This window comes from Xyrauchen texanus, chromosome 36 (assembly GCF_025860055.1).
Source record: "Xyrauchen texanus isolate HMW12.3.18 chromosome 36, RBS_HiC_50CHRs, whole genome shotgun sequence".
Lineage (NCBI taxonomy): Eukaryota > Metazoa > Chordata > Actinopteri > Cypriniformes > Catostomidae > Xyrauchen > Xyrauchen texanus.
Genome location: NC_068311.1, coordinates 2925500 through 2941218, shown reverse-complemented (window position 1 = coordinate 2941218; position 15719 = coordinate 2925500). Strand labels below are relative to the sequence as shown.

Below are 15719 nucleotides of genomic sequence, written 5' to 3'. Positions count from 1 at the left end.
GTTTCTTCAGGTGTGTGTGTATGACAGTGGGGTTTGTAGCTTGTCCGAGAATCTCCAGTAGATCATCGTCTCCAATGAAGTAAAAGCGAGGAAAGGCAGAACGCTTCTCCTGCAATGGTTAAACCTCATGAAAATGTCATTAAATAATGAAATCTTCCTTTCTGAAACAATTTGTTCCATTAACAGGATAAAAGTGTACGGTGACTGGCAGAGACACACATTATACAAAGAAACTGATGTTTTTAACACTAATTTATGTGTGTGTTTTTATTTGATTACAAATATTCAAGTATATATGTGATTTCTGCAGGTAGTATGACTGTTTCTGGTGGTGGTGTGAATCATTCTGCCAGCATTATGCATGTTTCTAGAGCTGTATGCATGTTTCTGCAGGTAGAATGGATGTTTCTGCATGTAGTATGCATGTTTCTAGAGCTGTATGCATGTTGCTGCAGGTAGTATGCATGTTTCTAGACCTGTATGCATGTTTCTGCATGTAGTATGCATGTTTCTAGAGCTGTATGCATGTTGCTGCAGGTAGTATGCATGTTTCTAGACCTGTATGCATGTTTCTAGAGCTGTATGCATGTTTCTGCAGGTAGAATGCATGCTTCTGCATGTAGTATGCATGTTTCTACTGCTGTATGCATGTTTCTGTAGTGATTATGCATGTTTCTAGAGCTGTATGCATGTTTCTGCAGGTAGAATGCATGCTTCTGCATGTAGTATGCATGTTTCTACTGCTGTATGCATGTTTCTGCAGGTAGAATGCATGCTTCTGCATGTAGTATGCATGTTTCTACTGCTGTATGCATGTTTCTGTAGTGATTATGCATGTTTCTAGAGCTGTATGCATTTTTCTGTGGGTAGTATGCATGTTTCTGCAGGTAGTATGGATGTTTCTAGAGCTGTATGCATGTTTCTGCAGGTAGAATGCATGCTTCTGCAGGTAGAATGCATGTTTCTGTAGTGATTATGCATGTTTCTAGAGCTGTATGCATTTTTCTGTGGGTAGTATGCATGTTTCTAGAGCTGTATGCATGTTTCTGCAGGTAGTATGGATGTTTCTAGAGCTGTATGCATGTTTCTGCAGGTAGTATGGATGTTTCTAGAGCTGTATGCATGTTTCTGCAGGTAGTATGCATGTTTCTAGACCTGTATGCATGTTTCTAGAGCTGTATGCATGTTTCTGCAGGTAGAATGCATGCTTCTGCATGTAGTATGCATGTTTCTACTGCTGTATGCATGTTTCTGTAGTGATTATGCATGTTTCTAGAGCTGTATGCATTTTTCTGTGGGTAGTATGCATGTTTCTGCAGGTAGTATGGATGTTTCTAGAGCTGTATGCATGTTTCTGCAGGTAGAATGCATGCTTCTGCAGGTAGAATGCATGTTTCTGTAGTGATTATGCATGTTTCTAGAGCTGTATGCATTTTTCTGTGGGTAGTATGCATGTTTCTAGAGCTGTATGCATGTTTCTGCAGGTAGTATGGATGTTTCTAGAGCTGTATGCATGTTTCTGCAGGTAGTATGCATGTTTCTAGACCTGTATGCATGTTTCTAGAGCTGTATGCATGTTTCTGCAGGTAGAATGCATGCTTCTGCAGGTAGAATGCATGTTTCTGTAGTGATTATGCATGTTTCTAGAGCTGTATGCATTTTTCTGTGGGTAGTATGCATGTTTCTAGAGCTGTATGCATGTTTCTGCAGGTAGTATGCATGTTTCTAGACCTGTATGCATGTTTCTAGAGCTGTACGCATGTTTCTGCAGGTAGAATGCATGCTTCTGCATGTAGTATGCATGTTTCTAGAGCTGTATGCATGTTTCTGCAGGTAGTATGCATGTTTCTAGACCTGTATGCATGTTTCTAGAGCTGTATGCATGTTTCTGCAGGTAGAATGCATGCTTCTGCATGTAGTATGCATGTTTCTAGTGCTGTATGCATGTTTCTGTAGTGATTATGCATGTTTCTAGAGCTGTATGCATTTTTCTGTGGGTAGTATGCAAGTTTCTGCAGGTAGTATGCATGATAATGCACATATCATGCATGTTTAGAATGCTGTATGCATGTTTCTGCATGTAGTATGCATGTTTCTATTGCTGTATGCATGTTTCTGTAGTGATTATGCATGTTTCTATTGCTGTATGCATGTTTCTGCATGTAATATGCATGTTTCTATTGCTGTATGCATGTTTCTGTAGTGATTATGCATGTTTAGAATGCTGTATGCATGTTTCTGCATGTAGTATGCATGTTTCTATTGCTGTATGCATGTTTCTGTAGTGATTATGCATGTTTCTATTGCTGTATGCATGTTTCTGCATGTAATATGCATGTTTCTATTGCTGTATGCATGTTTCTGTAGTGATTATGCATGTTTAGAATGCTGTATGCATGTTTCTGCATGTAGTATGCATGTTTCTAGTGCTGTATGCATTTTTCTGTTGGTAGTATGCATGTTTCTGCAAATATTATGCATGTTTTGAATCCTGTATGCATGTTTCTGCAAGTAGAATGCATGAATCTACTGCTGTAAACATCTTTCTGCAGGTAATATTCATGCTTCTACTTCTGTATGCATGTTTCTTCAGGTTGTGTATGTGTGTTAGTCAGACGGTTTCAGTACCTCTAGGAATTCATTCAGGGATTTCTGGCAACGCTGTAACTGATCCAAAATGGTGACGAGAGAGTTTCTGATTCCTGCTCGAGTTGTAAGAGACGTCACCCTGCTGTCACGTTGAACATCAGACAGTATAGCCCTACACACACACACACACACACACACACACACACACACACACACACACACACACACACACACACATAATAACACTATTTTTAGCAAAATATTTTATATTTTGTATTAAATACCACGTATATTTATTTTATTTTTATGACTATAATATTTAGTTTATGACTTTCTTCTGCTGAACACATTTGAAGTAAAAATAGAAAAATATCTACTGAAGATCTACTGAGAATTGTAATTTTTCTAATTTTCAAATGTAATCATCAAAATACTATTTTTACACCAATTCCACCATACCCTCCCTCTCAACTCACCTGAAATCCTGATCGACCCTCTGAAAGCGGGCCTGTTCCCGTGGCAACGCCCCACGCCCAAATATGGGCTCAAGGTAGACCCACTTCCTCTGGATGGTGTTGAGATTCTGAAGGTATTCGTCGAGGTCGGCCAGTCGTGTTTCCCACAGTGACACTTTATCCTGGAAGCGCAGGTAATAGGGCGAGTCTTTGAGCGACTGCAGAAGGCAGCGGTTATCGCCCACCTGATTCACCATGTCCCTCCAGTCCTTGATGAGCCGTAGAGAGCCGCCCTGACTGTCCGTGTAGTCTGTCAGGGTGAAACATGCCCCAGCGCCCCACAATTCCACCTCCCGCAGCGCCTCACGGATGGTGACCTCCGCCTGAGCACGACTGTTCAGGTCCTAATCGTGCAGAGATGGAGACAGAGATGGGGCGAGAAAAAATATATTGCCTGGCTATACTTTTGTGGACCTAATTACTAATCTCCAGATGCTAGCAAAACAAAACAAGGGGTTCTCCAAGGTTTATAAGCAATGAATAATGTCTATATGCAATTCTAACAATGCCATGTGTTGATGGCTTCATTGCAAACTTATTGGAATCATTATGTATTGACATTTTTCAACATTACTGATTGATCTCCGGGGATTTATCCCGTTATCTAGCTTAGATACAAAGAAGTGTATTGTCTATAGAGGTCCCATTTAGACAGCAAGGTAAAAGTGCATGTTTGTGTACCTTGAGTTCCAGGGCTTTGTCTATAATGTTGTCGGACACTTTCAGCAGGTCTCTAAACTGCAGTGTCTCTAGAGTAGTTCCTCTGGGCAGACAGATGAGGCGGAAAAGATCCAGCCAATGTTCTTGGGAGAGATGCTCACCACGCACATACTTTAACACTGGAACCACAGCCTAAAACACAAACACACACACACATATCAATGATATAACTGACTATTTTTTTAAATGACAGTTTTTATTTGTGAAAAAAACAATGAGGATTTCAATAAGGGTTACGGTATTAAACTTGTTAAATAACTTTAATAAGGTACATAAATTCAGATTGAATTCAACTAATAAAACAACAAAAAATATCCAAACTTGAACTGAATATACACTATAAACAGCCGCTTTTAAATATGATTTAATATTAATAATACAGTGCATGGACTTCTGTGCATGGACATTCATGAGTGATGAGTCAAATGAATCGATTCATTGCAGTTCAGTAAAATGAATCAGATGTCTCAGCGCTACTTGAGGAAAACACTGATGAACTTTTAACTTAAAATAGATATAATGAAGTTTGTATAGTATATTTTTCAATATTCTAGTATGTTTTTATATATCAAAATACTTATATGAGTTTTCAGGCCTTTCTGTGACCCAGGAGAGAGCATATGAGGTTACTAAAAGTGTTGATGCTGCAGAGAACACAGAGAATGGTTGATATCCTTGAATAACAGGTGTATACCTTAAAACCCCTTTAAAAACCTTCAAAAACAGCATGCATTTCTGTTAATTAGCAGCATTCTGACATATATCCTTGATGTATTTCTTAGATATCTCTTATATGATATGTCTCTTGCATGGTGTTTTGCCTTAATGAGTTAAATATCTTTGGAGCTTGTATTTTCTTTCATTAATCAAATGATAACGTGAAGGAACAAACAAGGCCGCCTCATTATAAGGGTTCGCTGAAATGTGGGTGAAAAGTAAAAGGTATATGGTGAGGACGAGGCTGTTTGTCTCTTACACAAATGTTTCCAGGTTGAAGTGTTCTTACCATGAACTATGACATATGTCCAAATTACCAATTACCAGCTGATGTATGTTTTTTTTAAAAATAGACAGGTGGGGGATTTTCCACCAATATTTAATGGGTCAGAACGGACAGCTGACCGGTCTCATGTTTGTTGGTGTTCAATAAACTACAACTTTGGCATCTGGAACTCAAGACTCCGAGAGTTTTCTTACAACTTAGAGAGATTCATCGTGATTTTCCACGACATTTGTAACCTAAAAAGGTTACACTACTGAGCTACTGCCATGCTACTGAAAAATGTAGTCAAATTAATAGCGTTTCTATTTTTAGGTAACTCTTTAAAACTAGAAGTTTGTCAAGATAAACTTTGATGTTGTCTTGGAAAAGCTTTGTCTGAAAGTTTAAAATACTTTAAAAATGTTGATGTTTGATGGTTATACAAACATTACAGCAAGACAGCTAGATAGTCAGATAAACCGTCACTAGACAGACAGAAAGACAAACAGACAGACAGAGAGAGAGACAGACAGACAGATAGACCAATGACAGACAGACAGACAGACAGACAGACAGACAGACAGACAGATAGACAGACAGATAGATAGACAGACAGATAGACAGACAGATAGACCAATGACAGACAGACAGATAGATAGATAGATAGATAGATAGATAGATAGATAGATAGACAGACAGACAGACAGACAGATAGACCAATGACAGACAGATAGATAGATAGATAGACAGATACACAGACAGAGAGATAGATAGACAGACAGACAGACAGATAGACCAATGACAGACAGATAGATAGATAGATAGACAGACAGACAGACAGACAGATAGACCAATGACAGACAGATAGATAGATAGATAGACAGATACACAGACAGAGAGATAGATAGACAGACAGACAGACAGACAGACAGGCAGACAGAGATAGACAGACAGATAGACGGATGACAGACAGACAGATAGAAAAACAGATAGATAGACAGACGGACAGATGGATTACAGACAGGCAGACAGAGAGATAGACAGATAGATAGACAGACAGGCAGATAGAGAAACAGACAGAAAGATAAACAGACAGGCAGATAGAGAAATAGACAGACAGATAGACGGATGACAGACAGACAGACAGAGAGATAGACAGACAGACAGACAGATAGACAGACAGATAGACAGACAGACAGACAGATAGACGGATGACAGACAGACAGACAGGCAGACAGAGAGATAGACAGACAGGCAGACAGATAGATAGACAGACAGGCAGATAGACAGATACATAGATCCCCACAACATGTACAACAGAATGCAACAAACAACAAGAAATAAACCATATAAATTAATAACATAAATAAATAATCCACCATCAGCACAGAAATGGCTCTGAGTGGCACCTTATATTTGTCCACTTCCTTCTGCAGTTTGACAGTCATGCTGGTATGTTGCTCAAGCTTCCTCAGTCTGTCATGCCACGCAAACAAAAACTCTTCAAACATGTGAGTCTTACTCCTGCAGGGAAAACACACACATACACCAATGTAAAGGGTATTGCTCAGTTCTGCTCAATACAAACGTTTTCAGAAATTCCATTAAAAAGTTGTAGAAATTCCTCAGTTTTTGAGAGTCTGATGACTGAGTTCTGACCTGAAGGAAATCCAGTCCTGCTCAGCATTTTCATCAAGTCCCTGCTGAAACTTCTCGAAAAGTTCCCACATCTCAGAACATTCCTGCAGATCTCTCAGTGTGTCCATCGCCAAAGACACATCCGGACGATTCAGATTAAAGTGATCACAATCCTCCCTAAAACACACACAAACACAATTACACACAATGTGAGATATAAATATATAATGTACCGGGGTGGTACCAGGGGGCGTTCAAAGGATAACAGGGGGCGCTGAGAGCAAATTAGTAGAGAGGGGGGCATTAAGTTACAAATGGGGGGCGTTTATCAGTCATAATCATCAAATCTATAGTCAAGTTCCTCTTTGCATTAAAACATTTACATAGACTTGGAGTATATCAGTTGGTTCTCAATTATACGGATTGGTACGCATTTGTACCACGGTTCATCTGATTTTGTAGTGTAGCGACGCATCTGAAGTATCTGGTTTAGCAGCGTCAGACACACAAGCGGAGTCACAACCTCGGCTAATGCACCTGTATGGCATTAGCCATAGCCATCTGTAGATGACACGGCTCAAAGGACAGAGCAGCTCTTAAAGCTCGAACTCTTCAACTCACAGTTTTACAAGAATCAGTGAGAAGCACGGGAATGGAGTAGAGGGGCGTTCATCAAAAAAATGTTGAGAACCACTGCTTTAGCTCAAGTAATGTACTTAAAAGTAATTACTTTTCTTTTAAATGTAACTGTAATCCGATTACAAGAATATAAAAAGTAATGCATTATAGCAAGACAATTGAAATACAGTGAGGAAAATAAGTATTTGAACACCCTGCTATTTTGCAAGTTCTCCCACTTAGAAATCATGGAGGGGTCTGAAATTGTCATCGTAGGTGCATGTCCACTGTGAGAGACATAATCTAAAAAAAAAATCCAGAAATCACAATGTATGATTCTTTAACTATTTATTTGTATGATACAGCTGCAAATAAGTATTTGAACACCTGAGAAAATCAATGTTAATATTTGGTACAGTAGCCTTTGTTTGCAATTACAGAGGTCAAACGTTTCCTGTAGTTTTTCACCAGGTTTGCACACACTGCAGGAGGGATATTGGCCCACTCCTCCACACAGATCTTCTCTAGATCAGTCAGGTTTCTGGGCTGTCACTGAGAAACACGGAGTTTGAGCTCCCTCCAAAGATTCTCTATTGGGTTTAGGTCTGGAGACTGGCTAGGCCATGCCAGAACCTTGATATGCTTCTTACAGAGCCACTCCTTGGTTATCCTGGCTGTGTGCTTCGGGTCATTGTCATGTTGGAAGACCCAGCCTCGACCCATCTTCAATGCTCTAACTGAGGGAAGGAGGTTGTTCCCCAAAATCTCGCAATACATGGCCCCAGTCATCCTCTCCTTAATACAGTGCAGTCAGCCCTGTCCCATGTGCAGAAAAACACCCCCAAAGCATGATGCTACCACCCCCATGCTTCACAGTAGGGATGGTGTTCTTGGGATGGTACTCATCATTCTTGTTCCTCCAAACACGGTTAGTGGAATTATGACCAAAAAGTTCTATTTTGGTCTCATCTGACCACATGACTTTCTCCCATGACTCCTCTGGATCATCCAAATGGTCATTGGCCAACTTAAGACGGGCCTTGACATGTGCTGGTTTAAGCAGGGGAACCTTCCGTGCCATGCATGATTTCAAACCATGATGTCTTAGTGTATTACCAACAGTAACCTTGGAAACGGTGGTCCCAGCTCTTTTCAGGTCATTGACCAGCTCCTCCCGTGTAGTTCTGGGCTGATTTCTCAGGATCTTTCTTAGGATCATTGAGACCCCACGAGGTGAGATCTTGCATGGAGCCCCAGTCCGAGGGAGATTGACAGTCATGTTTAGCTTCTTCCATTTTCTAATGATTGCTCCAACAGTGGAACTTTTTTCACAAAGCTGCTTGGCAATTTCCCCGTAGCCCTTTCCAGCCTTGTGGAGGTGTACAATTTTGTCTCTAGTGTCTTTGGACAGCTCTTTGGTCTTGGCCATGTTAGTAGTTGGATTCTTACTGATTGTATGGGGTGGACAGGTGTCTTTATGCAGCTAACGGCCTCAAACAGGTGCATCTAATTTAGGATAATAAATGGAGTGGAGGTGGACATTTTAAAGGCAGACTAACAGGTCTTTGAGGGTCAGAATTCTAGCTGATAGACAGGTGTTCAAATACTTATTTGCAGCTGTATCATACAAATAAATAGTTAAAAAATCATACATTGTGATTTCTGGATTTTTTTTTTTAGATTATGTCTCTCACAGTGGACATGCACCTACGATGACAATTTCAGACCCCTCCATGATTTCCAAGTGGGAGAACTTGCAAAATAGCAGGGTGTTCAAATACTTATTTTCCTCACTGTAAATAATAGATGTTGTTTAACATACGCAACTGACACCGTTTAATGTGTCATGTCAACTATCCTTACCCAAATCTAATATTTATAATACAGTTTTCTAAGATAATGTATTATTGCTCAATGGCGCCATCTAGAGGTCTGGCATGTCCAAGTAACACCCGCACATCAGATAAGACACATCCTACTTGTCGTATCATTCTGCAATCTCTACAAATAAGCTAATACAATCATTTCTACTAAAATCAACATTTCATTGACATTTATTTATTTGGTTGGTTAATAGCTGTGCAATAAGTGGGATAATATACAGTCAGTCGATTGTTATCGCAAAATAAACCCCATTAGGGTAGTATTGATCACCCTATACCAGCTGACTCTATTAACTGGCTGTTATCCCTTACATAATACAGGCACCGCTCTATTTATGACAGCTTTGTTGGAAAAAATCGTAAAAATCAATTCACACACATGAGTTTTTTGCGCGTGGTCTCCAGCTCGTCGAACTCCGCCCTTCTGTCTCTGATGTTCTGCACACAGCGCTGTAGTGTCTCGTGGTCACCTGACTCGATGATGTCATGTCCAGGTTTGAGCTGGTCCCAGCGAGCTCTGAACTTCTGCAGATCCTGCAGGTACACCTGAACCCGAGACTCAACGTTCCCTTTCATCACCTCCACCTGAGGAGAGACACACCTGACATTGAACACTGCTTTCACAGGCAAAAGCTCTGTCGGTCCATACAATGCAAGTGAATGGTGACCAGAAATTTGAAGGTCCAAAAAGCACATAAATGCAGCATAAAAGTAATCCATATGCCTCCAGTGGTTTAATCCATGTCTTCAGAAGCGATATGATAGCTGTGGGTGAGAAAAGACCAAAATGTAACTCTTTTTCACTGTAAATCTTGTTACTGCAGTCTCTAGGCACAACCATGATTTTAAGCTCGATTAAAATTCCAAGAGCTTGACATATGCGCAGAGCGCTAGATGGTGCTAGGAAGTGTAATACAGCATAAAATTATGATCGCCAAGGAGACTGCTGATGTCAAGATTACCAATCATAATGAAAAAGAGGTTATATTTTGGTCTGTTCTCACCCAAAACCAAATGACACTTCAATTTTGGATATCTTTTATGCTGCCTTTATATGCTTTTTTGAGCTTCAAAGTTCTGGTCACTATTCACATGCATTGTATGAACCGACAGAGCTGAGATATCCTTCTAGAAATCTTAAATTGTGTTCTGCAGAAGAAAGAAAGTCGTACACATCTGGGATAAATGATGAGTTAATTTTCATTTAATTAAAGAGTTAATTAATGACTCACTCACTGAACTTTATAAAGGCTGTGTTCACTGTTTTCACAGTAAAAAACTTAGAAACATTTGTTTAATCAGTTTAAAACAATTAAATATGCATAATTAGCCAAAACTCATGATATAATTAGGTTTTGTTCCAAAAATTGTGCTGGGAAAAAAATATATATTTTGTGTCACTGTGTTTAATTTATTTGAATTCCAAATCAATTAAAATTGGCCAATGGCATTCAAATAACAAATCATTCATTGAAAGGAAGTCTGCCCAATTCTGTTGCATATACTGTGTGTTTGTTAATGTGTATCTGTGAAATGTGTTCACCTGTTCTTTTATCATGAGTTGATGACTCTCCATCATTAACTCAAATTTGTCCCATTTGGCTCTGAGGGAGCTGATGGTGTCCACACCTCCACCCGCTACAGACCGCAAGAGTCTGTTCTTCTCCTCCACCTGCTGGAACTGAGGTAATATCTACACACAACATCAAGATAACATCAATACAACATTTACACATGAATGCAACACTAATGTGTCACACATTATTACAGAATACTTGTTTCCGATTGGTCAATCGTGCCATTGTCAAAAGTCCATCCTTATCTTTACAGGTTGTGGTCCCACAATTACTCTCAAAATTGGCAAAAAGTGCCACATTGATTTTGCTAGTGATGTACCTCTGGTTTCTGGGCATTTAATTGGCTGTGTTTGGCATTGGCCTCTCCAATCTCATCAATGCTTTCAGGGCGCAAGGACAGCATCTCCATCGCACCAGACACAAAAGAATCGATCACCTGAATGTGACCTGTGTAGTTTACACAGAGACAGAAAGGGAGGTATAGTGCATAACTAAATGATGGAGTGCACGCAGTACAGATTATGACCACCAGGTGTCAGTGTGACAACATCTTATAACCTGAACATCCCTTCAGGAGGTATAGTGCATAACTAAATGATTGAATAATGCACGCAGTACAGATTATGACCAGCAGGTGTCAGTGTGGCACCATCAGATAACCTGAACATCCGGCATTTCTCATGCAACAGAGAAGAAATAGGACGACACACCTTCTCTGATATATATTTAAAAAAAAAGTGAATACTATTATTTTACATTACAGGAAAACTGACAGCAAATGGCCTGATTGTTCACCTTTATCATAATCTGATAAACAAAAAACACGACTTTCATTTCAAACATTAGGTCTATACAATTCATAACAGATTAGGAGTTCACGAACATTCATATATGCATGAAAATATATCAATCAAACTTGAACGACTTTCATAATTATTTGAATGTAGTTTAAAGGGATAGTTCAACCAATAATGACACTTCTCATCATTAGGGTTCTTTCAAACTTAGTTCAATTGCTTGGACCAAACCCAAGCTCGTTTCCTCCCCCTCCCGCTGCCAGTGCTGGTTTGTGTTCACATCAGGGGCGTAGATTCCAGAGGGGATAGGGGACGACGACGACCCCAATATTTAAAGCACCCTTAATCACCCTCATGCAATCCCAGACATGTATGACTTTCTTTCTTCTGCTGAACTCAAACTAAGATTTTTAGAAGAATATCTCAGCTCTGTAGGTACAATGCAAGTGAACTTTGAAGTTCCAAAAAGCAAATAAAGGCAGCATAAAAGTAACTCATATGACTCCAGTGGTTTAATCCACGTCTTCTGAAGTGATTTGATAGGTGTGGGTGAGAAACAGATTCATATTTAAGTCCTTTTTTACTATAAATTCTCCTCCGTACCCAGTAGATGGCCATATGTACGAAGAATGCGAATTTCCAAAAACAAAAGGAGAAAGTGAAAGTGGAGATTTATAGTAAAAAAGGACTTAAATATGACATCATATCGCTTCTGAAGACATGGATTAAACCACTGGAGTCGTGTGGACTGTTTCTATGCTGCCTTTATGTGCTTTTTGAGCTTCAAAGTTTTAGACCCTATTAACTTCCATTGTATGGACCTTTCAGAGCGGAGATATTCCTCTAAGAATCAGTGTTTGTGTTCAGCAGATGAAAGAAAAAAAACTTTCAAACCATTTTCCTCCATTTGAGTGTTGATGTAGCTCATTTTGTAGGTCAGAATACCTCTTGTATTGAAGAAACACAGTTATAGAGTGACCAGTCATTTATTGTAAAATGTCATGGCTCTGGTCTGATTGGATGAGCAACGGAAGATGGGTGCGGGGTGGATGTGGCACATAATCAAAAAGCACATAAAGGCAGCATAGAAACAATCCATGTCTTTAGAAGCGATATGATAGCTGTGTGTGAGACACAGATTCATATTCAAGTCCTTTTTTTACTATAAATCTCTACTTTCACTTTCTCCTTTTGTTTTTGGAAATTCCAAAAAACATCTTTATTTTTGTAATTCAAATATTGTGCCACTGAATAATACACCCCTTACGTTTAAGGTTTAGTTCTGGGCACAATGAGAGCTGTAGAGAATGACATCTCACCTTGGATGGATCTCCTGAGGGACGTCAGCAGAGCATCAAACAACCTCTGGATGAGGTCATCAACTGCTGCTCTAACGGGCTCACAGTTCACTGTGATACAGTCTATCTTCTCTGTGCTGCACACACACACAAACATTAATTAACACAGCATAACCTCTGGAACACACAATACACTGACACGAATATCAGCAACACATGCACGCATTCACACCAGACTCTCTTTAGTGCATGTGTGTGTTTGACCTTGGCAACCGTTCGGCCTCTTTTCCTTTGGCTTTGAGAGCTTTGAAGTTCCTCTCCCAGTCCTGAACACTATGGAGGTGTTTCTCCACCAGAACGTCCACATCCACCTGTCCCAGCACCACCCAATCCTACAAAGACACACACTTTGATTTGGTGCACAAAGGACTGTCAAATATGAATCATAGTTTTATGCTGCTTATTTGTTAAAGAAATAATAATAAAAGATTATCAAAACGACTTATGACAACATTTCTATGATCAATAATCTTTTATTTATTTATTTATTACTGTTTCTGGGTGGTTCCACCACTTTTTTGACACCACACTTTTGACTTTAAGTTCATTGTTTGAGTGAATTTCATTTTTACATGATTTTTTTTATTTAAAATACATTAACCCTTTAATCTCTGAAGGTGTTTTTAAAGATGTCCCGTTTCAGTGGTAAACCCAAAATTAAATGCTAATAACTAAAAAAAAAAACAACAACAACAAAGAGGGTAAAGTGTTTGGTATCATTGTACATCAAAAATCTCACATTTTAATGATATAGATTATGATAAATTCTGAGACTCTGAAACTGCTGAATAATCACACACAAAAAAAAGTACTTTTACTTGATTTCTTATTTTTCTGAGTTGACATTACATATATCTCTGGGTGTAAATAAGGTGGCTCAGAAAAACTGCTTTTGTTTTGTTCCCAATCACGTCATCACTAACTGAAAAAAATGTCAAATTTCACTTTATTATAGCATTACAAAAATAATTTATTATATGGCACTTTTCCACTGCACGTTACAGTTTGTCTCGACTCTATTTGCTATACTTTTCTGAGCTTGCAGTTTACATTCACATTTATGCATTTGGCAGATGCTTTTATCCAAAGCGACTTACAGTGCACTTATTACAGGGACAATCCCCGGAGCAACCTGGAGTTAAGTGTCTTACTCAAGTACACAATGGTGTTGGCTGTGGGGATCTAACCAGCAACCTTCTGATTACCAGATTACCAGTTATGTGCTTAGACCACTACACCACCACCACTCCACACCACAGTTTAGTGCCGCCTCAACGTGGGCGGGATTATAGGCTGATCGTTATAGTTGTGCCGCCTCTACTGCCGTGACATCATCTTAAACACGGCACAAACTTTACTGATCATAAACAATAACACGACCGCTAGCTGTTAGCTGCTAGCTCATTGTGCTGCATAAAGCAGTTGTTTCAAGGTGATTTTACACAAGTGTAACAGGTTAAATTGGTTGTTTTAGAAGCTTCCAGTAGCTGCTCAACTAAATAAAGTGAAGCTTTCAAGCCGAGTATAGAGTTAACGTAACAAAACGTACCATCCTCCATCATGGCTGCGTCCAGGGCGCTCTTCGTCCCATTGCTTGCCGGTCTAGATAGCATCCATTTGGTCGAACCACTTCCACTTTTCTTTGATGGTTCTGTAGTCACTTTTACGTGTTTTTTAACTTTTCCCTTCACTGTTGGGAGGTCCGATGGTTGCCGTGTGCGGCCAAGAGCTGAGACACTTCCTGAAAGACTTTTTCATTTTGTTCGTCGCTAACGAGTGGACCGTCCGCACCTCGTTTATGGACCAAGGCGTGGTTTTGCGCACAGCCATTTTTTTTTTACAATTCGAAAGTCACGTGAACAAATGATACTGCTATCGCCGTAGCTAACTTTAAAACTAGCGGGTTGATGTCGCGTGATGGAAATCCAGTGACGCTGGTAGTGACGATTCTCTCTGACCAATCAGTGATCTGCACAGTTTTGACATCACATTTAGTATCAGCTTGGCTCGCTACCAAAATAAAAGTAGGTCAGGTACCAGGTACACAGTGGAAAACCCCAAAAAAGCGAGCAGAGTCGAGTCCAGTTGTACAGTGCAGTGGAAAAGCCCCAATAGTGTCCAAAAGCCTCTCCAAACAAATAAACATTCTGTGTCATTTGAGTCATCATTGAGTCTGTGTCGTGTATTTGGCGCCATCTCCTGGTGGCCATATGTAACATTGTGCTTCATGTGGATTATCTAATGATCTATACATCTGATCCATTTAAAAGATAATCACCTCCTGTAAGTAATGTTGTGAAATGTTATGTTCCGTTTATAATTTTATGTTGCCTTTAGATCAAAGTAAATACAGTCAAGTGTATCCAAACTTTTGGCTGGTATCATTTATGCACACATTCACACTGATTCAGATCAATTATGTGACTAGAGTTTGTTTCAGCAACTCATTTTCACTTATCTTGCAGAATTTCCAAAAATTCTTTTCTGTTATCAGCTACAGAAAATTCCCATCCAGTAATAATCAAATAAATAACTTTGACAATTACAAGAAAAGCTTCTATTGTTTCTCTTTCGCCTGTCATTACAGTTTTGGAAAGAACATATTCATTAGAAAGAGGCCGGTGGTGTATTTAGCATCCAATGGGCAGATTTATTTTATTTTTAGGATGTTCAAGGAGTTTAAAAATAAAACATGATGAGATCACTGATCTCTGAATTTTATAAACAGCTAATTGAGGCTGCACTGCAGGTTATAAACCTTTTAATAATAAGACATCTGCTCAGAGCAGAAGCACGTTTTCACAGCCATGCTGGTAAGGAGGAAGTGTTCGCCCTGTTTCCTCTCTGCGTAGGCAGCAAAATTCAGAAGTGATTTTATGCACGAGTAGGCTGGGATTCCCCGTTATCATATTATACTCATATAACACGGTAGAATAACCTTCAGGGTGTATTTTAAACCGCAATCGAAAGCAGGCGGCATTTTAAGAACGGAAGTTTAAAAGAGCAACAAAGACTGAAAGGTTGAAGTCGATGTTGGCTGCG

General features: G+C 39.4%; 1 protein-coding gene across 1 annotated transcript in view; it reads right to left on the bottom strand.

The window, feature by feature from the left end:
* LOC127629610 (cytoplasmic dynein 2 heavy chain 1) overlaps window positions 1-15719 on the bottom strand; it is a 143137-nt gene that overhangs the window by 99546 nt on the left and 27872 nt on the right. The window contains 11 exon segments of the mRNA XM_052106733.1: window positions 1-109; window positions 2629-2761; window positions 3066-3448; window positions 3786-3956; window positions 6216-6330; window positions 6466-6621; window positions 9325-9530; window positions 10489-10638; window positions 10842-10969; window positions 12639-12754; window positions 12882-13009. The exon segment at window positions 1-109 is cut by the window's left edge and continues 9 nt beyond it. Coding sequence (XP_051962693.1) covers window positions 1-109; window positions 2629-2761; window positions 3066-3448; window positions 3786-3956; window positions 6216-6330; window positions 6466-6621; window positions 9325-9530; window positions 10489-10638; window positions 10842-10969; window positions 12639-12754; window positions 12882-13009 — 1795 coding nt within the window.